Raw genomic sequence first — 14,325 nt, forward strand, 5'->3', positions numbered from 1 at the left:
AATTATGAAAAAAATTATCTTTTGTTTGGCTAATTATAGCCACCCATTCTTTTGAATATTTTTAAATAAAATTTATGTAATTCAGTTATTATCGAACTAAATCGTAAATTCAGTTCAGTAAATAGTATAAAATGTCGGCGTACCGAAATTTCAGTTCGATTTTACCAATTTAATATTCATAAATTTACATATATGGAGTACTTTTGTAAAATAATACATAATTGAAGGAGTTGGCTGTAATTATCCAAACTGGAGGGACTTTTGTAATTTAACCATAAGTCGAGGTTTGGCCGTAATTTTCCCTAAAAAAGATACATATCAAGAAAAAACACACAACTCCGCCACAGTGATGAAATAATAGTACAAATCACCGCACAGTGTACAATCCACAGAGTAAAGAAAGAGCTGTTGCAAATCTGCAGAAAGATTCACAACACACTTCACTTTTTTCAGGCACAGGTTATCGATTTCTTCTTTGTAAAATGAAGGGCATGTGGTCCGATCACTTCGCCGCCGCCGATAAGCCATCGGAGGAGTCATCCCCTCCCTGCAAAACCCACGGCCTCTGGTCCGAAATCTTCCCCTCCGCCGACGAATCGACGCCGCCGCCTCCACCCCACCACGAAACGTGCTCCGCCGCCGTGGAACCGCCGCCACTATCCCGCTACGAAATGTTCTCCCCGGCGGCGCCGCCGCTTCCCCGCTACGAACGGTGCCTAATTTGCCCCAAATGTAACGCCGCAAGCTGCCGCCTTTTGACGTCTTCCACCACCCAAAACCCCGGCCGCCGGTTCTACATATGCCCCGCCCCCGCAAACAATGTCGGTTTGGTTTTTAGCTTTTTCCCCCTTTTTTCGATTTCTTCTGGGTTTATTAGGTCTTCTGATTTCTATATGTATATATATATATATAATTTTTAATTTCCGGAATTTGGAAATTCAGCACAAATTCTTCAAGTGGGCTGACGAGGTAAAACCTCACGAGTTAATCGATGTGCCCTACTGTGGTGGTTGTATGGCCGGCGTTTGCCGGGTCCGGAAGGTCACAAACGGGCCTAATTCGGGTCGGATCCTATTCCGGTGCAGAATTAAAGAGGCAAGTGTTTCTATTCAATGGAAGTATTTCCATCTTCCTGCAATTTACTGCTTATCAATGTTTGTTTTGGTGTCAATCGGTCTTCGGTTTTCATGATTAATAATAATATTCTCGAAACGAAACGAAAACGGAAAATTTAATAATATTTTTTGTATCGAACATGAGGCTGCTCTCCATTTCGATTTTCGGAGTTAAAAAAAAAAACAAACAAAATCGGGATATATTGTATTATGTTTGGTAATTTTTGTATCTAATTAATTTATCTACAGGGGGAAGGATCGTGTGGCTATAAAGTTTGGAAAGACGAGCTCGAAGTTTCATCGACTACCCAAGCCGACGTAAGGACTTGTTCGTTTCGGTCGACACTTTCAAACAGCAATAGCAGCACGAGCCCTGTGAGTATTGACCAAATCGATGAGGTGGCAGATTACGATTCGCCTGTAATTGACAACTCGCCATCTAATACGATCGAGCAATTGCAATCCGACAAACCTAGTGGATCTTTAAGGAGAGCTAACAAAAGATCTCGATATGGTGACCTAGAAGGTGACGAATTCTTCGTAATTCTATATAGCCATAATCGGAGTGCTTTTCTCGCGTGATTTATTTTAGTACCGAATGTATTAAGTGTTGTACTTTCGCAGCTCACTCACTTACGATACGCCTCGAGATTCTTGATCAATGGAGAAATGCTCGTTCAGATATGAACTCCGTGTCGATCGAACATTGTTGGAAAAAAGCAGCTGTTCGCCAAAATTTAAGTAGTGAACTTCTCGGTTGGTGGGGAAGGCTTGCTTTTCACCCGAAACCCTGCTTGTCAACTCATCCATCGAAACCATTCGCCCGTTGTACGTTTGTTATTTAATTTTTATTTTTTATTTTTTTGTAAATAATTTCTAATGATATCTCTTTTTTTTTTTTCCAGATGTTTCTTCTCCTTTGGAATCCTCTTCTGCAGTGGAAGACGGAACCCTAGTAAATTCGGGTGATTCGATCACACTAACTAGGAATCTTCTCGGATTTGAACCCCCACTTTTGAATCCGGATCAAGAAAACGAACTCTCTCGCATTAAACCAATTTGTGTTACTCCCAATACAAAACCCGACAATTTCATGTCGAAATCGATCTCAAAGGCGTTTAGTGAAGCTGCAGAGCATCTCCAAAATGACCTTCTTACCCTTTTGGAGAATATGGACGTGAAAGAACACGAGGCCATGACCGAGGCGGCCGAAGCCACGTTTGCCGCCCTAGACCGCTTGCTCATAAATCATCAAGAATTCAAGAAACGCGCAAACGAGTTCATCCACTGCGCGATGCTGTTGTCTGAAATCGAACAATCCATGCCCGAAAACGATTCTTACCAGAAGCTAGCCGAACATTGTACCGCCGAGAAAACGAGGCTAGACGAGATAAACTGCGTTCACACTGAGGTAGTCGATAATGTGACGAGCAGCAAGAAAAGGCTAAAACTTGCGCAGGAAGAAATTTCGTCCACAATGGATTTGCTTTTCCAGATTGAAGCCGAGTTATCGTGTTGTGAGGTTGAGCTGAAGAATATGGAGCACGAGCTCGAGAAAATATCCGAAAAAAAAGAAGTTTTGGAAGGAAATTATACGATTGCTTCTAAAGAACTGGAGTCGTCGTTGAAACTGCGCGAAAAGAAAGAAGCTGATCGGAATGCTGCTAAGGCTGCGTTCAATACGGCACGAGCTTTGCTCCGAGGGTAAAACCGTAAAAGTTGCATGCATCGTCGACTAAGTGTGTTTCGGTATAGTTAGTATTATTATATTATTATCTTTTATCTCGAGTAATTTAATTTAGCTTTTAGTATATGGTAATATATCCTTATGCATCATATATATTGACATTAATTAAAGGGTAAAATTCATTTTGCACCCCTGTACTATGATAAATATATCGTTTACCCCCCTGAAGTATTGAAAACATCAAATACCCCCCTGCCGTTAGTTTTTTTCTTCTAATTTCGTTAGTCAAACCCTTTGACCGACTATTGCAAAGAAATGTTGGCTTTTTTTTAACGAAAATACCCTAAAAAATTTCTATATATAGATTTCAGGGCTTTTAGTTTTCATTTTTTGTGGGTTTTGTGCCGTTAGTTTTCCTATATATAGAAATTTTTTGGGGTATTTTCATTAAAAAAAAAGCCAACATTTCTTTGCAATAGTCGGTCAAAGTGTTTGACTAACGGAATTAGAAGAAAAAAACTAACGGCAGGGGGGTGTTTGATGTTTTCAATACTTCAGGGGGGTAAACGATACATTTATCATAGTACAGGGGTGCAAAATGAATTTTACCCTTAATTAAATAAAATAAATTATTGTGACAAAAAAGAAGAAGATATTTTATAGGATCAATTAGGGAAAATTACACTTTGGTCCCTAATGTTTGGCCCATTTCAATTTTCATCCCTTGGTTGGAACACAAGTCACAAGCGCAAACCCTATTGTTGGCATAACAAAGAGCGGACTTTTACATTGTCGGCACCTAGGATACCATTGCATAGGATTGTACACGTGGCGGCTTCACATGGCAGTTTTTATCTCTCAAGTTTTCTCAAATTTCACATTTGGTCCCCTTGTTCACAAAAAATACATCTGGTCCCTCATGTTTTAATAATTTGACATTTTTGATCATTTTCATCAATTTACCGTTAGTTAAGGAAGTGATGGACGCGTTCGATTCCGTTAGTTTTAACGGAAAATTGACGGAAATAACTAAAAGTATTGAATTTTTGAAACATGAGGGACCAAATATGTTTTTTGTGAACATGAGGACCAAATGTGAAATTCGAGAAAACTTAAGAGGTTAAAACTGTATTTTCCAAATATCATTGAACAATGATTATCCAAATCTTCAAAATTAGATTATTATAACAGTAATAATAGTAATAATAGTATTAATAGTATTACGCTTCGTTGCAAAGATACAATGAACTATTATTGCGCATTGGTGATATATAATTATATTATATTACTAAAATCTTAAAATAAGATTCTCATGTAATATAATCATATTGCATTTTGGATCAATTCATAAAACGCCTATATATATGTATATACCTTCTCCAAAGAATTAAATCATTATACAACACACACACACATTCGATATAAAAAAAAAATAATATATCGAATTATCAATTGCAAGTTATTAAATTAAAATTAACAATCCATTAGAATGAATTTGGAGGGAAGCTTAGTTATTGCGGTGTTGGCGATGATGGTGATGACGTGTCACATGTATGAATCCATGTGATCTCCGCAGGTGTAGAGAGCTATGCAAGATAGTCGTTGGAGGTGCCGGTAATCGAAAAGACGCTCGTTGCTATGCCAATAATATGATTTGCCTTTGTTTTACAATTAAGTCTCCATAATTATATATATATATATATATATATGTATGTATGAATATATATTTAGCCGTTTCTTGATGCTCGTCACATTATCAACTACCTTAGTAGGAGCATTATATTGTTGATTTTGTATGGACTCATTTACTCGCTCGAACAATGTTCGAATATTTTTTTTCAAAATAATCATTTTCGGACATGAATTTTCCAAGAAGTGTTTGTGAGATGTATTATGCTTGCTGCTTTCTTTACAATTTTTTTTTTTTTTTTTCACTTTGCCTATCTGAACTATGCGCAACGTACAAAATATGTCCATGGACTTCAAAATGAAACAAAATACTAAAACAGTCGTTTCGTTTGATTTTGTTTGCTCTTGTTGACGTGGCACGTTGACTTTTGCATTTATATTCACTTTTATGATTCTAGCTATTGTTTTGGCATTTTTACCCTTATCCCTTTGCACAAACAATTGCTTCCCGATTCAAGAACCATTGTTCCAAATTAACGGTGTTAATTTTTTTTAACGTTGATCATAAAAAAATAGTGATTATTTTTGGTTCATTTTAAAATTTGAGGGAGTATTTTATATGTTGGTATAGTTCAGATAGGCCAAATAAACCTTTACCCTAAATAAATTAGATAGGGAAATGATTCAATGAATACTTTGGACCAAAAAGAAGAAAAAAACAACTTTACTAACATAATAAACACTTTAGATGTTTTCTTTTGATCTCGATCGAAAGTTGTAGCCTTTTAAGTACAAAGTACAAACCATAAACACGAAAAATCAAAAGAAATAAAGCTTTATTGATGCCTTCATTCACTTAAGTATTATTTCTTAATAAACTTTTACCGTAAATAAATTGCGTAGGGAAATGTTTCAATAAATACTTTGGACCAAAAAGAAAAAAAAACAACTTTACTAACATGGGGTTGTCTAGGGTCCGAGAGGGTTGTACTTCTCGGACAGTAAGATATTTAATCTGATGCGTACAAAATGGTTAAATTTTAATCTTAGCCATTCATTAATTTGTACGACCTAGTACGATCTAGTACAATACCAATAATTCGAAAATTAATGTACGAACCCAGCAAAAACACACCGTACACCATCGTACAAACATCGTACTATTTATAAATTACTTAATTAGCCTTATAAACTAAAATTAATAAATTAAAATATCTATTAAAAATATTATTGTAATCATAATTAATTAACATCATATATCCAAAACAATGATTTAAAGTATAAAAGTGTGTAATCAAACACAACATAATCACATTCAAATTACATCAAATTGCATCGTCAACGAAAATAGAACTTCTTGGGTTCTTAAACATTTCCCCAAAAAATCAAAATCCTCATGAACCCTAATTCACCGTACGCAATTCTTATCAAGTTCGTCCACCCCAAATCATAAGGACCTGTTCGATTTAATTCCATATTGGCACCGATTCAAGTGTCTTACTTCGATTTAATTCCATATTGGCACCGATTCAAGTGTCTTACTTCCACCCTGTACTACTGCATCCCCCCATTTTCTTTCGAATTTAGATTTTTTTTTTTAAATTAAGTGTTTTGTATATGATGTCGGACCAATATTTTGATTTTATCTCTGGTTTGTTATTTGCGTTGTAAATATATTATGTTTAGAAATATCATTTGATCCTTGAGTTTCTGAACTTCATTTTGTTGAGTAACTCAACAAAATATGCAGGCTAGGAAAGACTGGAAATGCTAAGGGGTAAGGTATGGTATTTTTTGGTGATTATCGAAACAGAAATGTGTGGGAATATTTTGTTTGTTAAAAAATCATTATTTAACAAGAAAATGTAATTGAATCAAACAGATGCCAATTTTGAAGCCAAATATTATATTTTTTTAAAGTTTAAGGTGAAAACTTTTTAAAACGTTGTTCTGAAAATAGTCTGAACATCGACTAGTAAAATTCGATTATGTTTCTGTAATGCACTTAGGATTCAAAGTGCTCCGAGGTTTGCTGAAACAGAAAGGACTAGGATCGAGAAGGTTGGTGGATAATGTCTGACTTTTGACCAGTTTGCCCTTAGAGCTCCCCTTGGCAGAACACACTTCTCATGAGAACCTCTCTCAAGGCTGGTGCAAGTAGTGAAATACTTTGTGCGATATAATAGAACAGAAGTTTGAGAGGGCTAGAGAAAGGAGGAACGACACCGGCATAAGGTTTGAGTATGATCATACGGTTGATTGTAGATTTTATTTTGTCAGTTCTAATAGTATGAATTTAGTTTTTCCTTGTTCTAATAGTATGAATTTAGCAAGCCTATAACTCGGAAGAACCGAGGTTGCACAATTGTATATATTTAGATAAGAATATATAACTGAACACCAAATATTTTCAGAAATTTCGTAGAGAAAGTGGTTCTTTTTGGTCTAAACGTAACTGTGGCACTCATGGTTCTATTTCTCCATTCTTGCAGGTCACCTATAAAATGGAAAACTCCCTTGCAAAAAATGGCCGATTGAGCTTTCTTAATTCGCAACTATAAAGGTTCCATTGTCTGCGCCCATGCACAAGAGCATCACTGCACCAATCGTTAGTTGCTGAGATCTTTGGAAGCTAAAATGGATGAAGTCATTTTGGAATCTGATAGCCTTAATGCCACTTTTTTCATTAGTGTTCCAGAAATTTTGGTTTCTTTGGGATGGAATGATTTTATTCATGTTAATTTGTTACCTCTTTTATATTTTCGTATAGGGGTTTCCCTATTATAGACTCTTCTATTTCTTCTTAATGCCAAGCCACTTAACGTTAAGAGCTTGATAGTGATTAACAATTTGTCAAACTTGCAAAAAATGCAAATTGTAAGATCCGTCTTTTAAAAACCAAACAGAAGTGCTGGGAGTAAATATCGATAGAGGGAAAAAAATGAACAGCCACTTTCTCTGCATATAACATGTATGCACCATCTCCTACGGCGGCGGCAGGAGACGGTGTTGATCTGCACATCATAAATAATCCCGTATGTGCTTCGATCGCTTATGCTCTGGATAAGAAGCCTTCAGAAGATGAAGAAAGAAACGTCATGGTTTACAATCACGGCGGCGATGATTTGAGCGTGGCCGTGTTGACTGTAGAAGAAGGTGGTGTTTTCAGTATGAGATCCGCCGCCAGAGAAACCCAATTGGCCGGAGATGAATTCACCAATCGTCTCTTGAATCACTTCGCGGCGGAGTTCAGCCGGAAGCACAACAAAGACCTAAGCACCGCCGCCGCGTCTCTCCGGCGGCTGAGGGAGGCCTGCGAGAGGGTGAAGAGGGCTCTGTCCTCGAAAACTAAGACGACAATCGAGATTAATTCACTGTACGAAGGGATCGATTTCTACGGTTCGATCACGAGGGGTATTCGAGTCCCTCACTATGGATTTGCTCCTAAAAAGTCAGGACGTAGTCAAAAAGTGTTCGGAACGCGCCCATATTTCCGGCGTACGACGTCTTGCCGAAATAGTTCTTGTCGGAGGAACCTTGAAAATACCGAAGCTGCAGAAACTATTGGCGGATTTAGTCGGTGGAACGAATATCCGCAAGAACATCGACCCTGTTAAGGCGATCTCGTTCGGGGCCCACCTCTGCAAAGACACTCAACTCAATAGGGTTGCGAAAATAAGGCTTCTTGATTTCATGCATGCGAACATCGGAATCAAGACCGGAGGAGGAGGGTCGGTGGAGGTTTTGATCCCGGAGAAGACGGTGATTCCGGCAAAGACAGCGGTTTCTGACCACTTGCTTCGATAGTCAGTTGAATATGCAGATTCGATTGTTTCACGGTTCGAGGGTTCCTATGGACACGAACAACAGTAGTAAAATAACGGAGCGGAATTGGAGAATTCCAGTGGCCCCACAGGGCACCGCACGGGTGAAACTGCGGATCGAAATCGATTATCTCACTCTGTCTGTGTTTATTATGGACAACCTAATTTTCAAGACTACTAATCTGTGTGGGGCTCCAAGGTGATTAAACAAATGTGTGAGAGTGAGAGAGATTGAGTGCATTTTTAACATTTGCAGAAGTTGTAATTGATTTTGAAATCAGTAACTGATCATTTCGTACATGCAACAAGATTTTACATGTATCTTATACGAATCAAACTGCTTCTAAAATAGCAGAAGCATATTCCTGAAGACTTTAACAAAAATAATCTTTAGAGAACCTCTGGACTATTGATGGGCTCACCCAGGCCGTACACAACGCTTCTATTTCCAGGCCATGAATCTTGTTTTACGACCATTGCTTCCTTACTTTTAAGAGTTTTGCCCATAAAATGATGGTGGGTGAATTTCCAACCTACAAGAACGAACTTTCATGTGACATGGCAAACGGAAAAAAAAAAAAAAAATACTCACTCCTGTATAATTGATATACAACAAACACATTTATTGTACATTCAATAGACATGCTTAAATACTCACAAGTTGTAAAAATGCAGCAATTTCAAACCAATATTGCAAAGTACAGTGTTCAGAACATAAAAGAGGAACACATAATACAAAACTTAACAGAAGAAATCTCAAATAGACATTTTATCGAACATCTAGAAATATTGCTTGGCCAAAGTGGTCATATAATTCAGAAAATGTTTATATTTGAATATGCGTAAATCAAAACTCCAAAGAAGATATTCTATAACTCACTTCAAAAGCCATGTCAAATTGGTCACACGATTTCTCCGCAATTTGGGTACACCTTATAAACTGCAGGCTACCTTGAATGCCCATTGAAAACATTTAACCAATATCAAAAAAGAAAAAAAAGAAAACTTGATACTGCAAAAACGAAAAGAAAGAAAAGGGGCTTTATGCAGAATACAAATGAAGATCCGAGGAAAGGGTACCATTATGAGATATAATTTACAAATGGCTACAAAATTGCCCGAAGAATAGATGTTGACAAAACCTAAATCGACGGCCGGAAGAACAACGGTGAGAGAGGGAGAATTTTTTACAGGGATGAACGCAAAATTCCTCTTTTACTATTTTAGGTTACTAATTTATGATAATTATTTATTTGTAATCAAGTTTTAGTTATTAATTATTAATTCAAATTAAGATTTATTTTTAAGGGTTTTTATGTAATTATACATATAATTTAGGTATCGTACTTTTTTTTACTAGGTACGTACTATTTTTACATGGCGCAATTTTATTGGTTGGTTATGGTCCGAGAAGTACAACCCTCTCGGACCCTAGACAACCCCTACTAACATAATAAACAACTTTAGATGTTTTCTTTTGATCTCGATCGAAAGTTGTAGCCTTTTAGGTACAAATCATAAACACGAAAAATCAAAAGAAATAAAGCTTGATTGATGCCTTCATTCACTTAAGTATCATTTCTAAATAAACTTTTACCCTAAATAAATTACGTAGGGAAATGTTTCTATGAATACTTTGGGCCAAAACGAAAAAAAAAACCAACTTTACTAGCATAATAAACAACTTTAGATGTTTTCTTTTGATCTCGATCGAAAGTTGTAGCCTTTTAGGTTCAAACCATAAACACGAAAAATCAAAAGAAATAAAGCTTGATTGATGCCTTCATTCACTTAAGTATCATTTCTTAATAAACTTTTACCTTAAATAAATTGCGTAGGGAAATGTTTCAATGAATACTTTGGACCAAAAAGAAAAAAAAACAACTTTACTAACATAATAAACAACTTTAGATGTTTTCTTTTGATCTCGGTCGAAAGTTGTAGCCTTTTAGGTTCAAACCATAAACACGAAATATCAAAAGAAATAAAGCTTGACTGATGCCTTCATTCACTTAATTATCATTTCTTAATAATCGATTAATTGTCTAGTTACATTCTAAACTCACGTTTTATGTCGTTTTAATATTGTTATAAACTTTTGTTTGTCCTAATTGAATTATCATAACTTGTGTTAAAAATACTAAAACTTAAATTATCCGAAGAATAGTTGCAGGGTGCATTTTGACATGATATATTTAAATTTGGTGGTGCATTTTGCCAATTCAAAAATTTAATGGTGGAAAATGTCAATCCATGCCATTTTTGGGGTGCAAAATGCAATTCTCACATTTCTCCCCCCCCCCCCCGGTTCCTTCGATGCTACACCCGGTGAAAAACACCGGGTGGGTCTTCTGCTGACACGTGTTCTTTTTTTTATTTTTCTAAAACCCCTAAAGGTAAACCCTAGCGGGGAATCTATTATAAAATATAAAAAAGAGACACGTGGCAGCAGAAGACCCACCCGGTGTTTTTCACCGGGTGTAGCATCGAACAAATCCCCCCCCAACAAAGCATCTTAAAAGGTGGTTCATATTGATAAGAAACGTTTTTGCTAAGAAACTTTCTAGATTTAAAAAAAAAAAATCATATAAGCATCACTTAATTAATTCTATGAAGTTTTGATGATTAAATTCGTTTAAATATCAAATTTAATTAATTAGTTCAATTAAACAAAATTAAAAACTTTTTTTTTTTTGAGAAGTACAAAATTAAAAACTTGAATTTACAAATAAACTTAGGGCGGGGAATTTAAGAAATTATTAAAATAAATTAAATTTGTAGAGTCGTATGACAAATTCAAACTTTATTCTATATTTTATTCAATAATGCACCAACCGAAAGTAAATTCTCTGATCAAAATGGCGGGAACAAACCAATTGCCTTGATTTCTTTCCAAATATTAGAAATTGGAAAGTTTCAAAAGCTTAATTGATCAACTGTAAGATAAGATGCACTCTGTCTTTTATTTTTACTAGTGCTTCACCCGTGCGTTGCACGGATATCAGTTTTAAAATGAGAAAAATAATAATATTTAAACGAATATTTTTTTGTAATAACAACAATTCAAGTAAAACAAAATGAAAGGAAATAAAAAAAATTATCTCTTAATTCAGAGTTATAACATATGAAATTCAATTAAATATTGCAAAGAAAAAATACGTGAATGGCGCAAAGCACGATATGAAGATTAAGTGAAATAATTTAAAACATATGGTATAACTCTATTTCATGGAATGCGATCTACTACACCATGTGAGTCCTCAGCAAAATAACTAACTTAACAACAAACACAGTAGCATAGAGGTAACACAATGCATATTCAAATAACCTGCAAGTTTATCACTAACAACATTAAATTAGTGATCATATTACTCAAACAACAACACAACTTATAAATATTGCAAAAGAGATAAGATGTATACGCCAATACCAATAATAATACCAATACTGATACTAATACTTATACTAATACTAATACTAATACCAATACTATACTAATTTTAATATTAATACTAATACTAATACTAATAATAATACTAATGATAATACTAATATTGATAGTAATGATAATAGTACTACTGATATTAATATTCATACTAATACTAATACTAATACTAATACTTATACTCGTACTAATACGGGTACTCATACTGATACTAATTCTAATCTTAATACTAATACTAATACTAATACTAATACTAATACTAATACTAATACTACTGATATTGATACTGACACTGATACATATATTGATACTGATACTGATGTTAATACTGATACTGATGTTGCTAGTCATATTGATACTCATAGTAATATTAATATTAATATTAATACTATTACAATACTGATACTAATATTGTTACTCATACTGATACTGATGCTGATAAAAATACTAATACTAATACTAATATTATATTAATAATACTGATACTAATATTAATATTGATACTGATACTGATACTGAAATTGATACTAATTTTGATACTCATATTGATTTTAATACTGAAACTGATACGTATACTGATACATATACTGATACTGATACTGATACCGATACTGATATTTATACTGATACTAGTACTGATATCGATACTAATACTGATACGGATACTTATACTGATATTAATACTAATACTAATACTATTAATAATAGTAATATTAATACTAATACATACTATTACTAATACTAATAGAAATGCTAAAACTAATTTTAATGCTAATGATATATATATATATATATATATATATATATATATATATATATATATATATATACTGATACCGATATTGATACTGATACTTATACTGATACCGATAATAATATTGATACGAATACTTATACTTATGTTAATACTAATACTTATACTAATACTAATACTAATACTAATACTAATACTAATACTAATACTAATACTAATACTAATACTAATACTAATACTAATACTAATACTAATACTAATACTAATACTAATACTAATACTAATACTAATACTAATACTAATACTAATACTAATACTAATACTAATGCTAATACCAATACTAATACTATTACTAATACTAATATTAATACTAATACTATTATTAATACTATTACTAATACTAATATGTTAATATTGTTAATGTTAATGCTAATACTAATTTTGATGCTAATGCTAATCTAGATAAGCTAATTATTATGATAATGCTAATTATGATTGTAATTCTAATATTATCCAAATCCTTATCGTATTCCTAATTATATTCATAACACTAATAATAGTTCTAATCGTAATCCTAGCCATAATCCTATTCCTAACACTAATCATAATCCTAATAATTTTAATACTAATAATGCTAATGTTAATTCTAATTCTAATCTTAATTATAATTCTAATCCCAATCCTAATGTTAATCATAATCTTAATACTAATGCATGTCACTAATTATCGTACTAAGCATAATCATAATCTTAATTATAATTCTAATACTAATATTAATCATAATCCTAATATTATATTAATTCTAATTACAATTTGAATCCTATTTATAGTATTAATACTAATACTAATTCAAAGAATCTTAATTATAATTATAATTATAATTATAATGCTAATATTAATCTCAAATTCTGATTTTGCAACATTTTTTTTTTGCAATGATCTATTATTTAGTATAAAAAAGAACATTTATATTCAATCTCGAACCTTTATATCAAATTTCTTATGTGCGGTAGTTGAACCATAAAAAAACACATATTAAATATATTATAAATTAATATTTATTATCAAACTGACATTAAAATTATTTAAAATATTATAAGGGTATAAACAAACGTTAAGACGTAAAAGAACAATAATCATTGTTAATAAGATAAATTATGAAAATCCTTCTGAACTTAGGCTAAATTATAGAAAACACCTCCACTTATCGGTGATTATACCAAAACCCCCCTGATGTTTGTTTCTGTCTTACACGACCCCCTTATGGTGTGATTTTTTTACGGATTCTTTTTTATTCCATGCAATGTCTCAAAAATATGGAGTCTACCCTTGCAGACATGACATTTCTTTTATCGTACTTTTTAAACTAAAAAATTACCCTCAGGGTTGTCATGGTTATAATAAAAATTTGTGAAAGTGTTATTTAAGAAGAATAAAGATTTCGTGTAAAGTTCACATGAGGGTAATTTTTGTCTTTAAAAAGTACCATAAAGAAATGTCGTGTGTGCAGGGTATATATAATAAGCATTATTGGAATATTTCACGTAATAAAAAAATTCCTTGAAAAATCATACCGAAAGGGGGTCGGTGTAAGACGAAAACAAACATTAGGGGAATTATTAATATAAACTATTTACGGCAAGAGCACTTCGAGTGGGATTATTAAATGAGCTATCAAAACATTTAACCACCATTTTTATACTCCAAAATAGTAATTTTTAATTCTAATATAGTTATGAAATGAGGTATTTTGATATTTCATCTTTCAGAATGTAAAAATACATTATGCAATCATACACAATAAAATATCAAACATGAGGTATGAATTTAACCACCTCAGTGTCCATTTAGAAAATAACATGTGGCAATTA

At 33.3% G+C, this 14,325-nt stretch overlaps 2 protein-coding genes and 2 long non-coding RNA genes across 4 annotated transcripts; 3 read left to right on the forward strand and 1 right to left on the reverse strand.

The window, feature by feature from the left end:
• Window positions 1-315: 315 nt before the first annotated feature.
• Window positions 316-3,030, forward strand: LOC105973813 (uncharacterized). Its single transcript, XM_012998865.2, has 5 exons — window positions 316-821; window positions 943-1,095; window positions 1,365-1,641; window positions 1,740-1,943; window positions 2,021-3,030. Exons 1-5 carry the CDS (start codon window positions 483-485, stop codon window positions 2,821-2,823), a joined length of 1,776 nt encoding a protein of 591 aa, XP_012854319.1. The 5' UTR covers window positions 316-482; the 3' UTR covers window positions 2,824-3,030.
• A 2,733-nt stretch (window positions 3,031-5,763) lies between these two features.
• On the forward strand, window positions 5,764-7,257 carry LOC148772593 (uncharacterized). Its single transcript, XR_016032212.1, has 4 exons — window positions 5,764-5,923; window positions 5,966-6,213; window positions 6,441-6,666; window positions 6,924-7,257. It is a non-coding gene; the product is annotated as an uncharacterized LOC148772593 (long non-coding RNA).
• Window positions 7,258-7,400: 143 nt separating this feature from the next.
• Window positions 7,401-8,458, forward strand: LOC105973622 (heat shock 70 kDa protein). Its single transcript, XM_012998655.2, has 3 exons — window positions 7,401-7,845; window positions 7,952-8,193; window positions 8,255-8,458. The coding sequence occupies exons 1-3, from the start codon at window positions 7,401-7,403 to the stop codon at window positions 8,456-8,458; spliced, it is 891 nt and encodes a 296-aa protein (XP_012854109.1).
• A 28-nt stretch (window positions 8,459-8,486) lies between these two features.
• Window positions 8,487-9,260, reverse strand: LOC148772594 (uncharacterized). Its single transcript, XR_016032214.1, has 2 exons — window positions 9,136-9,260; window positions 8,487-8,788 (listed from the first exon to the last, which is right to left on the reverse strand). It is a non-coding gene; the product is annotated as an uncharacterized LOC148772594 (long non-coding RNA).
• Between the last annotated feature and the right edge of the window lie 5,065 nt (window positions 9,261-14,325).

This window comes from Erythranthe guttata, chromosome 1 (genome assembly GCF_056151865.1).
Source record: "Erythranthe guttata isolate IM_541 chromosome 1, IM_541, whole genome shotgun sequence".
Classification (NCBI taxonomy): Eukaryota; Viridiplantae; Streptophyta; class Magnoliopsida; order Lamiales; family Phrymaceae; genus Erythranthe; species Erythranthe guttata.

Bases quoted from the DNA above. Each gene is read 5' to 3' on its own strand.
- LOC105973813 (XM_012998865.2), top strand. From the start codon at position 483: ATGAAGGGCATGTGGTCCGATCACTTCGCCGCCGCCGATAAGCCATCG. The intron at 822-942 runs GTCGGTTTGGTT...TTGGAAATTCAG, and splicing joins GCCCCGCCCCCGCAAACAAT to CACAAATTCTTCAAGTGGGC. The intron at 1,944-2,020 runs GTACGTTTGTTA...TTTTTTTTCCAG, and splicing joins ATCGAAACCATTCGCCCGTT to ATGTTTCTTCTCCTTTGGAA.
- LOC105973622 (XM_012998655.2), top strand. From the start codon at position 7,401: ATGTATGCACCATCTCCTACGGCGGCGGCAGGAGACGGTGTTGATCTG. The intron at 7,846-7,951 runs GTATTCGAGTCC...TTGCCGAAATAG, and splicing joins CTACGGTTCGATCACGAGGG to TTCTTGTCGGAGGAACCTTG. The intron at 8,194-8,254 runs GTGATTCCGGCA...TTGAATATGCAG, and splicing joins TTTTGATCCCGGAGAAGACG to ATTCGATTGTTTCACGGTTC.